Here is a 13,910-nt window from a genome sequence, read left to right on the forward strand (position 1 = left end):
CCGGCAACCCTGTGTGGGGCTGATGCTCAATCAGCTGAGCTCTCCTCCGTGCCTGAGGCCCGCACTTGGACCCACCTGAGCCACTGGCTATGACAGAAGAGAGAGAATGGGGAGAGGGAAGGGCAGGGAAGAGAAGCAGATGGTCGCTTCTCGTGTATGCCCTGCCCAGGGATCGAACCCAGGATGTCCATACACTGGGCCAATGCTCTATCCACTGAGAAAACCAGCCGGAGCCAATAAATTCTTAATCAACTACATTTCAAATAAACCTATAGAAGAGTTTCATCCATAAGACTTGTCTGGTGTCTTCTTATCTAGCCTCACATGTCTATCATGTAAAGTGAAGCCAGAGTCAGGGATTAAATCAATTTAAGGGAGTAAAAAGAATGAGCAAGCCACAGAAGGATCTGGAATAATCAAATAGGATTAGGGAAAAAACAAATCAGTGTGCTGAGGTTCAAGGAATATACACAACTATATATGAGCTCTTCAAACAAGCTAACATTCAAAAAGTAAGTAAAAGTAAAATAGTATGAAATTTATAAGTGGTAAATTATACAATGTACACATAATTTTGAAAAAGCAAGCAATTAACTTAAAACATGGTATCCAATAATTGGAAAAAGATCCTTTTGTAGCATGTATTATACTATAGTTGAGCCTTTCTAAAGGGAGAAATTCAAATATTGATATAACCAGCTCTAGAAGTATGGAATTTTATAGAAGTGGGCTCATAAAGAAAAGAGAATAAGCTTGTAGTCTAATCCAGCAGTTCTGAAACGCTTTGTAGGGTTTTATCTAGTGATATCATATTAGGAGTTAAAACTGATAAATTTAAGAACTTTTCAGTAATTGATTTACAAATAAAACCCATCACATGTAAACATAAATAACTTATGAAAAATAACTATATAAAAAAAAAAAACAGTGAAAAGAGTGGCACTAACACATTTACAAATGTCTTTAATGTTCTCACTTTGGATTTTGCATTCAGTCTGTTAAAATACACATCACATAGCATCACGTCAACTCTACACTGACAATTGAGAGTAAAAAAGGAAAATCTTGTTTTAGTATTAAAAAAAACCAGCTTTGATCTTAAGTATTTTCCAAAGGTCTCAAGGACTTCCCCAGACGACACTTTGAGAACCACTGCTCCTCCCATCTAGTCTCCTTGTTTTACCTATAAGGATGCTGGATCTCAGAGATTAAGTGAGAAACCCAAAATCAGATGGCCTGGTATTCATAGATTACAGATCCTAGAAGGTTTTTCTCACTTCCTTGGTTTAGGTTCTCAACCAGAAACCTAGAAAATATACCCTAATAACCAGTCCTGTTCACTTCAGTTGCAAGGACTCTCACAATATTACAAAGTCTTGCCTTACATAAAACAGAAGAGGAAAATCAAGAAACATAAAATGATTCTACTCAGACATACAGTGTCAGCATTTGAATATCTATTTGAACTGAAACACTAAGGCAAATTCTGCTGCACTCTACCACACACAAGCTGGTCATGACAAACTACAGTAAATATCAGAGAAATACGGAAAGCAGATTCATCACAGTATCACCCATCTCTCGTATTTTCTGAGTCTGGAATATAATTCATAACATAATCCCAGAAAATTTTTCTTAAGTACTGGCTAACAGGGTTGTAAGTATAGTAAGAGACTGAAAATAAACTGGCAATGGTATAAGGAGCTTCTTAGATAAAATGGAGTTGTTCCGAAATAGATACTTTTCATTCTCTGACCATCTTACTCTGTCTTAAAAAAAAATAAATCAGGCAATCTTCTTGTTCATCCAGAGATGATTTCCTTTGTATCCTACCAGATGACCCAAATCTTCTTTAAACGGATCATAGCCTTGTTCCTTTAAACAACGCAGTGCCCAGAAAAGCTGGTCCAGTGGAGGAAATTCATCCCAAGGAACCCACTCCCAACCTAAAAGAGAAATACACCAAATCAATTTATTTAGCTGAAAGGAAACAAAGGTTATTTATTTTGACAAATTAACTTATACTTAAAAATTAAATTTAAAAACAATTTGTTTCCTGACCAGGTGGTGGCAACAGTGGACAGGGCATTGGCCTGGGATGCTGAGTATCTAGGTTCAAAATCCTGACACCTCCAGCCTGAGCACGGGTTCATTGGTTTGAGTGCAGTGCTTACCAGCTTCAGCATAGGGTCACTGGCTTGAGTGTGAGATAACCCTACAGTCACTGCTTTGAGCCTAAGGTCACTGGCTTGAGCCTAAAGGTCGCTGGCTTGAACAAGGGGTTGCTGATTCGGCTGCCCCCCACCCCAAGGCACATATGAGAAAGCAATCAATGAACTCAAGTGCTGCAACTATTGAGTTGATGCTTCTCATCTCATCTCTCTCCCTTCCTGTCTGTCCCTGTCTGTGCCACACACACTCCTCGCTTAAAAAAAAAAAAAAAAAAGCCTGACCTGTGGTGGCACAGTAGATAAAGCGTCAACCTGGAACACTGAGGTCGCTAGTTCAAAACCCTGGCTTTGCCTGGTCAAGGCACATATGGGAATTGATGCTTCCTGCTCCACCCTCGTTTTTCCCCTCTCACTCTCTCTTTCTCTTCTCTCTAACATGAATAAAGTCTTTTTAAAAAATTGTTACTGATAAAAGAAAGTGCAACATGCAAACGATTTGCATTTAGAATGAAGACCTTAAGAAGAGAATGGTGGTCATTTAAAATGTGCCATTATTTGAACATGAAGCCAAGTTCACAAAGTCTATGTGGTAAAACCTAGATTTAGTATGATTCAATTTTCATTTAAATATTTGGCTAAACAAAATGCACAGAATTTCATATACTAAAGTTCACATGACATTAAAATATACCAGTTTCCTCACCTATAATATAAGGTAGATTACAAAATTTCTAACAGCTATTTCTTTTTTCTTTTTTTTTTGTATTTTTCTGAAGCTAGAAATGGGGAGGCAGTCAGACAGACTCCCACATGCGCCCGACCGGGATCCACCTGGCACGCCCACCAGGGGGCGATGCTCTGCCCATCCGGGGCGTTGCTCTGTTGCGACCAGAGCCACACTAGTGCCTGGGGCAGAGGCCAAGGAGCCATCCCCAGTGCCCGGGCCATCTTTTGCTCCAATGGAGCCTCGGCTGCGGGAGGGGAAGAGAGAGACAGAGAGGAAGGAGAGGGGGAGGGGTGGAGAAGCAGATGGGCGCCTCTCCTGTGTGCCCTGGCCGGGAATCGAACCCGGGACTTCCACACACCAGGCCGACGCTCTACCACTGAGCCAACCGGCCAGGGCCACAGCTATTTCTTAAAGAAGTAACAGAAGCTATACAGAGAATAAAAAATACTCTGTCCCATGGTATATCTTAGATACAAAGACAAATACTACATAGGGGACTAAAATTTCTGAAACATCTATTGAAGCAAGAAAGATTTAACAGTGCCTATTAGTTTAAAAATACATGAAATCCTAAAAAATATTCCAGGAAACGGTATTTTCTTTGATGATTTAAATATAAAAAACATGAAAGCACAGATGCTCATGACAGGTAAATATTTAAATATTATGATAAGGATGTACACTCCATGTTCTAAATAAGTTTCTGTATGACTAAATAAGTATACCAGTGTGTAAGTACTGTTTCTTCCATAACCTTATTTCTCTGCCAATAAAATTCAGGTATATAGTTAGTTAGACTCTGGGAAGACAGGACAGAGTCCATGAAGTTGGAATAATTTCAGGAAGGGCTGATCAGCAACTGTGACCATACAGAGAGAGAGAGAGAGAGAGAGAGAGAGAGAGAGAGAGAAACCTTCCTAACAATAATCAGACATTTGGATCAGATGGGTGGAAGCGAGATACAGTCTCTGATAAACCGCAGCAGGACGTCCAGATCCAGGACCCGATAAGCATGGGAGAGATTGCAGCTCTACATTATACATAAAGCAAAGACTCACCGAGCCATTGCACCTTGGTCAGGCTGCAAGATGGTTACAACAACAGCTTTCAACAGGGAAAAAAGTAAAAATAATTTCTATATTATTACTAAGGGATGGAGAAAAGAGCAAGTATTTCTGATCAACTCTGATTTGGTGCTAGTAAACTTAGGGCTTATAAAGTCATACTGCTTGATCTGAGATCATGAGCATGTCACAGAATCAACAAAGTAAAGGTGGACAAGCTCAAAAAGTTATATAAACAAAAAGAATCACAATGCATATAAAAACTACTAGTCTAGGGGAAAAAACAATACATACAATAATATAACAACTGTTTTTTTGACAGTCAGAGAGGGGGACAGACAGGAAGGGAGAGAGATAAGAAGCATCAATTCTTCGTTGCGGCTCCTTAGTCTCCTTAGTTGTTCACTGATTGCTTTCTCATATGTGCCTTGACGGGGGGTGGGGGGGGGTGCTGCAGAGTGAGTGACCCCTTGCTCAGGCCAGAGACCTTGGGCTTCAAGCCAGCAACCTCTGGGCTCAAGCCAGTGACCATGGGGTCATGTCTATAATCCCATGCTCAAGCCAGTGACCCCATGCTCAAACTGGTGAGCCTGCGGTCAAGCTGGATGAGGCCGCGCTCAAGCCAGCAACCTTGGGGTTTCAAACCTGGATCTTCCGCATCCCAGTCCATCGCTCTATGCACTGCACCACCACCTGGTCAGGCTAAAAAACTTTTAAGATAGCATTCATAAAGTAGAACAGTAATCTTTTTAAACTTATTTTAAAAAGTAGGCCAATCTCGGTATGATATTAGAAAACCTCACTTGCATATTCCCTCTCTCGTTCCTTCTTTAACATATTCTAACACTGATAATAAGCCAGGTCTGTGTCAGGCCCTGAAGAGTCAAAAATGAATGAGCCAAAATATGTTCTTTTTGGATTCAAAGTCCAACAGAGGAAGAAAAGCATGATTTGCTGTTGAGTTGTTGAGCTGAATTGGAGCCGTTTTCTGAGCATTAGGGGCAGATAGCTAGAAAGCAACTACAAATACAGGTCTGCAGCTCAGAGGAGCAAGACGAGAAGTTACTATCTGAACCAGGGCTCACCAGTCAAGCCCTTCCAGAGGCCAGACAGGCAGAAGGGCTGCAGAAGTGGAGAGCGGACTGGCAGGCAGAACGATACTCGCTAGATGAAGGCTGTGCTCTCAGTGACTCTGGTGTTGTCCCCTCAGCACCTCCTGCCAATCAACGCCTTCTGCAGCTGCTACTTCTTAAAAACACAGTTACTTCATCATATCTGTCTCTTCTAGTTTCAGGATATTGTGACCACAGAAAAATAAAAATAAGGAAATGCTCACTCAAGTTGAGGGACCCATCTTAAAACAGTGATCTATGCTTGTTACCTGAATAAATTACATCTCAAAACTAATTTTTAAAAATTCAGTTATATGTACTATATTTTGCTTCCAAGAAAAAGTTCAGTCCTACCAAAAGTACTAAAATGAAAATATGCACATTTAAATTTTAATTTAATACTAAAAAGCCAATTAATCAACTGCTTCTCCCCACAGCTTCAGAATGCCAAAGACTATTGTTTTTTGTTTCCACTATTGTCCCGGGCTCTCCCCTCTCTAGTTCCTCATATTATCTGTGATAATTGGGGATGTGAGAGATGGAGGGGCCTGTAGAGAATACCCCCAAAGAACCTGGCACATTTCTTACCTCCCCCCACTCGTCTTGTACTTCTTTAAGCATGAATAATTTTAATTTACCCTAGGCCAGCTGAAGATCTTTGGATACTGTTGGGGTGTCTTCGTGTGATCAGTGATATAAGAAATCTATATTTGGTCTTCATCCCTTTTTCCTGGCACAGAGTTCCTAACCCTTTGTAATTTCCTGAGTGATAGAGATGAGAGGAGCATCTTTGTTATCCATAAAAACTCCTTTCAACCACACCTGAGTTCATGAGTTTCTGCCGAGATGACTGGAGGCCTAGATAGCTTCAGAATGGGAGCTGGTCGCCATGAAGACCAAGTCGTGATTACAGGACTGGAACTTTCACTGCATCCCCTGACCCCACCTTACGGAAGGGAAGGAGAGGTTGAAATGGACTTAATCACCAAGAGACAATGATTTAATCAATATAAGCTCTTATGTGATAGAACCTTCATAAAAACCCCACGTGACCCTGGCTGATTGGCTCAGCGGTAGAGCGTCGGCCAGGCATGTGGAAGTCCCGGGTTCGATTCTCAGCCAGGGCACAGAGGAGAAGCGCCCATCTGCTTCTCCACCCTTCCCCCTCTCCTTCCTCTGTCTCTCTCTTCCCCTCCCACAGCAAAGGCTCCACTGGAGCAAGGTTGGCCTGGGCACTGGGGGTGGCTCTGTGGCCCCCACCTCAGGCACTGGAATGGCTCCAATTGTACCAGAGCAATGCCCCAGAGGGGCCGAGCATTGCCCCCTGGTGGGTATACCGGGTGGATCCCGGTAGGGCGCATGCAGGAGTCTGTCTGACTGCCTCCCTACTTCCAGCTTCTAGCTTCAGAAAAATACAAAAAAAGTAAAAAAGAAACCCCACACAGTTCGGTGTGGAGAGCTTCTGAGTTAGTGAACACATCAAGATGCTGAGACGGTGGCACACCCACCCAGAGCGGGCCCAGAGAGGGCACAAAGCTCCGTGCCCCTCCCCCATACCCCGAACCTTGTGCATCTCTTCTGTTTATTTGGTTGTTCCTGAGTGATAGCCTTTATAATCAACTGGTGATGTAAGTACAATATTTTGCTGAGTTCTGTGGGCCATTTTAGCAAATAACTGAACCTGAGAAGGGGGCCGATACATAGTTATGTGGTCAAAATCACAGGAGGCCAGGACTTCTGCATAGTGTTTGAAGTGCGGGCAGTCTTTGGGACTGAGCTCTTTAACTTCTAGGATCTGACGGTAACTCTGGGGTAATGTCATAATTGAACTGAATTATAGGACAGCCAGTTGATTTTGGGAGAGTTGGGGAATTGGTTTGTATGAGGAAAGAACCCACACATTTGGTGTCCAAAGTGTTGTGAGCAAAAACACAGAGTTCAGACTCTGCTAGTTTAAGTGATTCCAAATATAGTTACTTTATAAAAAAAAAAAAAATTGTATGACTCAACAGATCTTCAGGTACGGTATGCCCTTCTGTTCATTCAATCAAATCAATCTCTGAAATATATTTGACATGATTTATCCATTCTGTAAATTTCACTTCCTCCAGGCCTCTGCGTACACATCTCCTCCTCAAAGGCCCTTCCTGGCCATCCTGACAGAGCATGCATGCGACACTCTCCTTACCAGCTTTTTCTTCTTATTCCTATCATTACTATTTGTAAAATATGTCCTAATTTGTCACCTTTCCCCCCACTAAATTGGAAAGTCCAGGTGGGCAAGGACTTCGTTCTAAACACCACGGCTTCTTTAGTGCCTGCCTGGAGCAGTGCACAGTTCTCAGTATTTGTTAAATGATTAGAGTCTTCCACAAGAGAAAAAAAATGAAATATTTAGAGGGTAGGTCCAGTACACACGACCACTTGAATAAAGTTGTGTATGGTAAATAATACATTCAGTAAGTTGGATATGTTTCTCTTTAGTTCCCTGTGTCATGGGCTTTTATAAAATTTGAAGAGAAATTATATGTGCAAAGCCCTTAGAATAAAGCTTAACATGGACTAAATAATGAATATCAGTAACTGTTCTGTCAGGTTAACCATCCTTTATAAAAGGAAGTTATTACCTCTCTTGCGTAGGTGAGAAAACTAAGGAAGGTACATTGAACGTTCTGCTTAAAATCATAGTTTGTAGCCTGATCAGGCAGTGGCAGTGGATAGAGTATTGGACTGGGACATGGAGGTACCCAGGTTCGAAACCCTGAGGTTGCTGGCTTGAGCAAGGGGTCACTCATTCAGCTGTAGGCCACCTGCCCCCCATCAAGGCAAAAATGAGAAAACAATCAATGAACTAAGGAGACTAAGGAGCCACAACGAATAATTGATGCTTCTCATCTCTCTCATCCTTTCTGTCTGTCCCTATCTGTCCCTCTCTCTGTCTCTCTGCCTCTGTCACACACAAAAAAAATCATAGTTTGTAAAAAGAAAAAAAAATTAAACACTAACAACAAAAGTAACATTTACTGAATATTTACTGTGTTCCCTAGGTTCTGCAATGTCTTAACTCATTTCCCCCTGGAACAACCCATCTGAGATAGTTACCAGTACCGCGGGGGAGAAGAGGCACATTTCCCCCTGGAACAAGCCATCTGAGATAGTTACCAGTATCGCAGGGGAGAAGAGGCACATTTCCCCCTGGAACAACCCATCTGAGATAGTTACCAGTATCGCAGGGGAGAAGAGGCACATTTCCCCCTGGAACAACCCATCTGAGATAGTTACCAGTATTGCAGGGGAGAAGAGGCACATTTCCCCCTGGAACAACCCATCTGAGATAGTTACCAGTATCGCAGGGGAGAAGAGGCACAGAAATAATACCTTGCCCAAGGTTACACAGCTCTAAGCAGAAGAATCAAAATGCCAACCAAGCGGTCTGGCTCAGTCCTCTTACCCACTCTGTCCTCATGACTGTGGGACTTAAGGATATTTACATTTCTATACCAAGAGAATTTAATTCTCCTCATGGCCACAGAATGTAATACATACTGCATCAGATGATACATTCACCTCAAGAAAGAAAGAAAAGAAAAAACCGCATTATTATAGATAATTCTCTTACTTTCATTTTTTTCAGGCTCTACATTCTTAGGCTCTGAATCATGAGTCGTGTCCACCTCTCCCTTCATTAATACAGTGACATAATGGTAATTCTCTTTCTCAACAAAAGAATTCACCACCGAAGCAAAGCGAACATTCTTCAGGTGAAGAGCTGCTTCTTCCCAGGTTTCCCGTTGCGCACATTCTTCCCAGCTTTCACTGGAAAAAAGAAACACACTACTGTAGTCAACTCTATTTATTTATTTTTTTGTCGGAAATTCTTGGTTAGAAATTTGTAGTGTAAAGCAAAAAAGCACTGTAATTGGTTCATACTTTAAAATAATAAATCAAATCCTGCCTTTGACATTCTGCATATCCTGCATCTAATTATCTGAAGACAAAAGAACTTTATATCAAACAAAAAAAAGTGAACATTTAGCCAGTTCAGCACTAGTTCAGATGCCTGGAAGCAAAATGCAACCAGGAGGCAGTTTAGTGTATTAGTGAGGAGCACAGGCTTTAAAGCCAACTAGACCTAAGCCAAAGTCCAATACTATCTACCCTGAATAAGTCAAAAGAGAGTAATGCTTTTAATGGGGTGGTTGTGATTACATCAAGAAGTGGGCTGTGTCTTTTCCTGCAGTCTCAGAATTTCAGTTTAAGCCTCAAAATGGAGAACAATAGCTAATACACACCTCTGAATTCCAAATAGGGCAGCCAAGGAGCAAATAGATGCCATGTGAACTCTGAAGTCTTTGCTAAAAAAGGCTAGACGACTCACCCTACACAGTCTACATAGAAAGACGGGAGATCTTTTGGAGGAAAGAAAGTTGTCAGTTTTCAGCCTTATAGGAATGTTTCCCTTCCTCCTGATAAGAGGCCAACTCTGTCCCTGAGCCAAGTGAGGGGCACTGCAGGAGAATTAGTCCTAGAGACCAGGTGTGACTCCCAAGGAGACACTGGCTGTGTCTCTCCCCTGCTGAAGACAAGCATGGTGAGTTGCAGAAACTCAGAGGCCCGCCCCATTGCATCAGAGTAGAGGTGGCAGGAAGGTAAGAACTCTTGAGAAAGTCGGAAAGTACGTCTCTGGGTGTGCAGGGATGCATGGGAACACAGAGGCTTACTCCCACGCTGGAAATTTGGAGGGAGGAGCCTGGCTTGAGTAGCCCACAAGGTTGAACAAGGGAAAAAGGCAGCAGTGAAAGCATTATTACCATCGTGTATTTCCCCTGGGCCAAGCAGATGCTGCGACAGAAAGAAAATGTAGGGTGGTGAGCTAAAAGCAAGAGCTAGCGGAGGGAGCCAATGACACAATAAGTCCGTCACCAATGTCAGAGAGCTATGCAGTGTAGAAACCTTAAAAGACTTCCATACAACCAACAAACATCCTGAGAAAGAGAGCCCGGGGAATACCACAGCCAGAGGCACCAATGGATGGATTACAGCAGCACCAGTCTCCCACCAGCCCCTCTTCTCTTTCTCCAGTAAATCAGAGGGAGGACACCAGACACAGTTAGAAGAGGAGAAAGTGGAGAAAGAACAAAACAATGCCCACACCTCCCTTCCTCACCACAGGGAAGAGATAAATGCTTGGAAGGGGATCATAATCACCAAAATGTGGCTTATTTTTATAATTAAGAGACAAGAAAACAATTGAATTTACAGGAAATACCATGGAGCAGCAGAAAATGGAAAGACAAATTATATTTGAAGACAACAGAAAAAGATAAAGCCATTTCCTCTGTTTTCCATCAAATCTAGCCTACTCAATATACAGTTATATAAAGATAAGTAAAAGCATGCATGTGAAGAGTTGAGCATAATATCTAGCAATTGGTAAAAAGCTCATTAAAGTTCAGTGTTGGCTCTTATCAGTCAATAATTTAGATAAGTCTCCAACATTATCTTTTGTTACTGTTAAGATTGCTATCTCTAGCCACTGATCTAATAATTACACATTCTAACTAGTGATTTAAGTTTGGCGAATGCCCACTGACAATTGACAAAGTAATAAGGTGTGCCTGGCTGGGCAATTTGCTTCTTAATATAGAAATTTTATTATTTATTAACTGATGGCTTATCTTAATTGCATGAAAATTATAAACTTACTGATACTTTTTAAAATTTAAGGACCATTTAAAAAATTCCATGTGCTAAAAGAGCATAAGAATTCCATAATTTAGGAACTTTAGGCCCTGGCCAGGTGGCTAAGTGGATAGAGCATGGGTCCGGCTCATAGTTCACAGGGCACATACAAGAAGCAACCAAAGAGTGCACAACTAAATGGAACTAAGTGGAACAAGTTGATGCTCCTCTCTCACTCTCCCTTCAACAGAAAATTTTCTTTCTAAATTCCAGTTTATAAAGAACCAAGTCTGATTAAAAGGCACTACGATCAAGCATCTACTTCTTTTCTTTTTTTTTATTTTTTTTAGAAGAGGGGAGCTAGTACGACAGGCTCCAGTACGCACCACAACCAGGATTCACTCTGCAACCTCCGTGTAGGGCCCTCCAATCAACCGAGCTATCTCAGCACCTGGGGCTGATGCTCAAACCAACCGAGCCACTGGCTACAGACAGAGGAAGAGAAAGAGGGGAAGAGGAAAGGGGAGAGAAGCAGATGGTCGCTTCTCATGTGTGCCCGGACCCGGGATGGAACCCAGGATGTCCACATGCTGGCCTAACAGTTCTATCCACTGATCCAACTGGCCAGGGCCTCAAGCCCCTACTTCTAACCATTGCTTTAGAAGAAATAAGTGGACCTATATTTTTCAACATATCATGGGGGAAAAGGGGAGGGGGATAAGGTTAGAGATTTCAAAAATTTATTAAACACACATAGTGTATGCCTTTCCTTTGATTTTGATTGATACAAAATAGTAAAAAGACATTTTCAATACAGTTGGAGAAAACAGCACAGACTAGGTATGATCTTAAAGAATTATTTTGTTAGGTGTACTAACAGTATTGTGGTTATATTTTTTAAAGTGTATTACAGACACATAATTAACTAGTTAGGAGTGGTATAATAGGATGTCTGAAATTTCCTTTGAAATGGTCTAGAAAACAAGGCTTGTGTATGTCTACTGGGAGGAGCAATAAAGATGAGACAGGAACAAGCTGAGTGATGGGTACATAAGGATACACTATTTTCTCTACTTCTATGTATGTTTGAAATTTTTTATACTAACGGAAAAACAAGTGTTGGGTCTGCATTAGACGCTATTTATCTGTTATTAACTTGAACGTCATTTTCACTCCAGAATGCACCTTTCGGCACAATCCCAGGCCTTCTTCAGCCTATGCAGAACTGCCTTTTACTGTCCAACTTTCTTTGTCAATCTGATACATCATCAAATCAGAGGGGGGCTTTGCAGAGAGGGACTTTGAAGAGCGCTGCGTCCTCCCTCCCCATTTTAAAGATGGGAAAACTGAGGCTCAGAGAGTTTCACTAACTCTCAACGGGACCTACGCAGGCAGGACCTAGTAAATATACCTGCGTCCATTTAACTCACCGGGAAACCGTGCAAAATCACTTAAGTGATGACACTGGACTGCTCACCGTTTATAAACACTCGCTTTGCGTCATTTTTGAGTAAGCACTAAGAAATTCACTCACAAACCAACTCCTGGCCAGCCGCGGCACAGCAAGCACAGAGCTGAACCCACCGGGCGCATACGCCTTCTTCCACTCTGGTCCAGCTCAGCGCCCCCTGTCGGCCACAGCCTTCGGGGCGCAGGGAAAGCAGCGGGGGAAAGCGCGAGAAACGACGCAGGTCCGACGCTCGCACGCACGTAGTTCACGGCCTCGTCCTTCCGCGCACGTTCTGCTTTCCCCGGGTTGCTTACCCGAACTCCAAATGACCCCCAGGAAATTGGAAACTGCCGGCTCCAAACGACCCTTTCCTCTTCCCCAAGAGGACACACCGAGGATGCCTGCAGGTGGTCACCACTACTCCCACCCCGACTCCAGGCCGCCGCGCCTGCGCCTGCGCCTGTGCGCTGGCCGTCATCGTGCCGAATGACCGGTCCGGCAGCCGGCGCGGTGAGTGACGTTCGCCCCGCCCCCAGGGCCGCCACCAATCCTGTCCCGAGCAGGCGGGGCGCCCTGGGCATGTGCAGCTTACCTTTGTGCACAGAGTCTGTCTCTCCAAGGGATTTCGGCTTGCCGAGCGTGATCATTGTTCTCCAAAGGACCGCGTGTCAGGGGCTTCGTTTTTTGTTGTTGTTTTTTGTTGGTGTTTTAATTTTTTTATTCATTTTAGAGAGGAGAGAGAGAAAGAGAAAGAGAAAGAGAAAGAGAAAGAGAAAGAGAAAGAGAAGAGGAGCAGGAAGCATCAACTCCCATATGAGCCTTGACCAGACAAGTGCAGGGTTTCGAACTGGCGACCTCAGTGTTCCAGGTCGACGCTACCCTCTGCGCCATCACTAGCCAGGCCCAGGCTTTGTTTTTATTAATGCAAAACTTTGGAGATCAATACAAACTCTCAATAAGAAATTAAAGACCAGCCTGACCAGGTCCTGGCTGGTTGGTTTAGTGGTCGAGTGTCAGCCAGGCATGTGGATGTCCCAGCTTCAATCCCAGGAAGCACCTAGGAAAAGACCATCTGCTTCTCCCCTACCCCCCTCCTGCAGCCTTGGGCTCAATTGGAGCAAGTTGGCCCCCCTGCGCTGAGGATGGCTCCCTGGCCTTGCCTCTGGCGCTGGAATGACTCAGTTGCCAAACAACAGAGCAATGACCCCAGAGGATTCCCCCTTACGGGGTTTGCCAATTTGGATCCTGGTCTGGTGCATGGGAGATTCTGTCTCTGTCTCTCTTCTTCTCACTTAAAAAAAGAAAGACTATCCTAACCAAGTGGTAGCACAGTGAGTAAGCAGAGCATCAGTCTGGGACGCTGAGGGCCCAGGCTTGAAACCAGAGGTCACTGGCTTGAGTGTAGAATGATAGACATGACCCCATGATTGCTGGCTTGAGCCCAGAGGTCTCTGGCTTGAAGCCCAAGGTCACTGGCTTGAGCCAGGGCTCACTTGGCTGGGCTGGAATCTGCCCCCCCCCCAAGGCACATTTGAGAAAGCAAAAGCAATCAATGAACAACTAAGGTACAGCAGCTATTAGTTAATGCTTCTCATCTCTCTCCCTTTCTGTCTGTCCCACTTTCCCTCTCACACTAAAAAAAAAAAAAATTCTAATACACGTAAGTTATAAGATGGAACGATACAGTTAAAATAGACGCTGTAC

General features: G+C 43.2%; 1 protein-coding gene across 1 annotated transcript; it reads right to left on the bottom strand.

The window, feature by feature from the left end:
* Positions 1-946: 946 nt before the first annotated feature.
* Positions 947-12,710, bottom strand: NUDT15 (nudix hydrolase 15). The gene is made up of 3 exons (XM_066236086.1): positions 12,521-12,710; positions 8,694-8,890; positions 947-1,946 (listed from the first exon to the last, which is right to left on the bottom strand). Exons 1-3 carry the CDS (start codon positions 12,682-12,684, stop codon positions 1,786-1,788), a joined length of 522 nt encoding a protein of 173 aa, XP_066092183.1. The 5' UTR covers positions 12,685-12,710; the 3' UTR covers positions 947-1,785.
* Positions 12,711-13,910: the final 1,200 nt, after the last annotated feature.

The sequence above is a fragment of the Saccopteryx bilineata genome, chromosome 6, assembly GCF_036850765.1.
Source record: "Saccopteryx bilineata isolate mSacBil1 chromosome 6, mSacBil1_pri_phased_curated, whole genome shotgun sequence".
In the NCBI taxonomy this organism is placed as follows: Eukaryota; Metazoa; Chordata; class Mammalia; order Chiroptera; family Emballonuridae; genus Saccopteryx; species Saccopteryx bilineata.

Bases quoted from the DNA above. Each gene is read 5' to 3' on its own strand.
- NUDT15 (XM_066236086.1), bottom strand. From the start codon at position 12,684: ATGACGGCCAGCGCACAGGCGCAGGCGCAGGCGCGGCGGCCTGGAGTC. The intron at 8,891-12,520 runs GTAAGCAACCCG...TCTTTTTTCCAG, and splicing joins GGGGGTCATTTGGAGTTCGG to TGAAAGCTGGGAAGAATGTG. The intron at 1,947-8,693 runs GTAAGAGAATTA...TTTCTCTTTTAG, and splicing joins AGAGCCTGAAAAAAATGAAA to GTTGGGAGTGGGTTCCTTGG.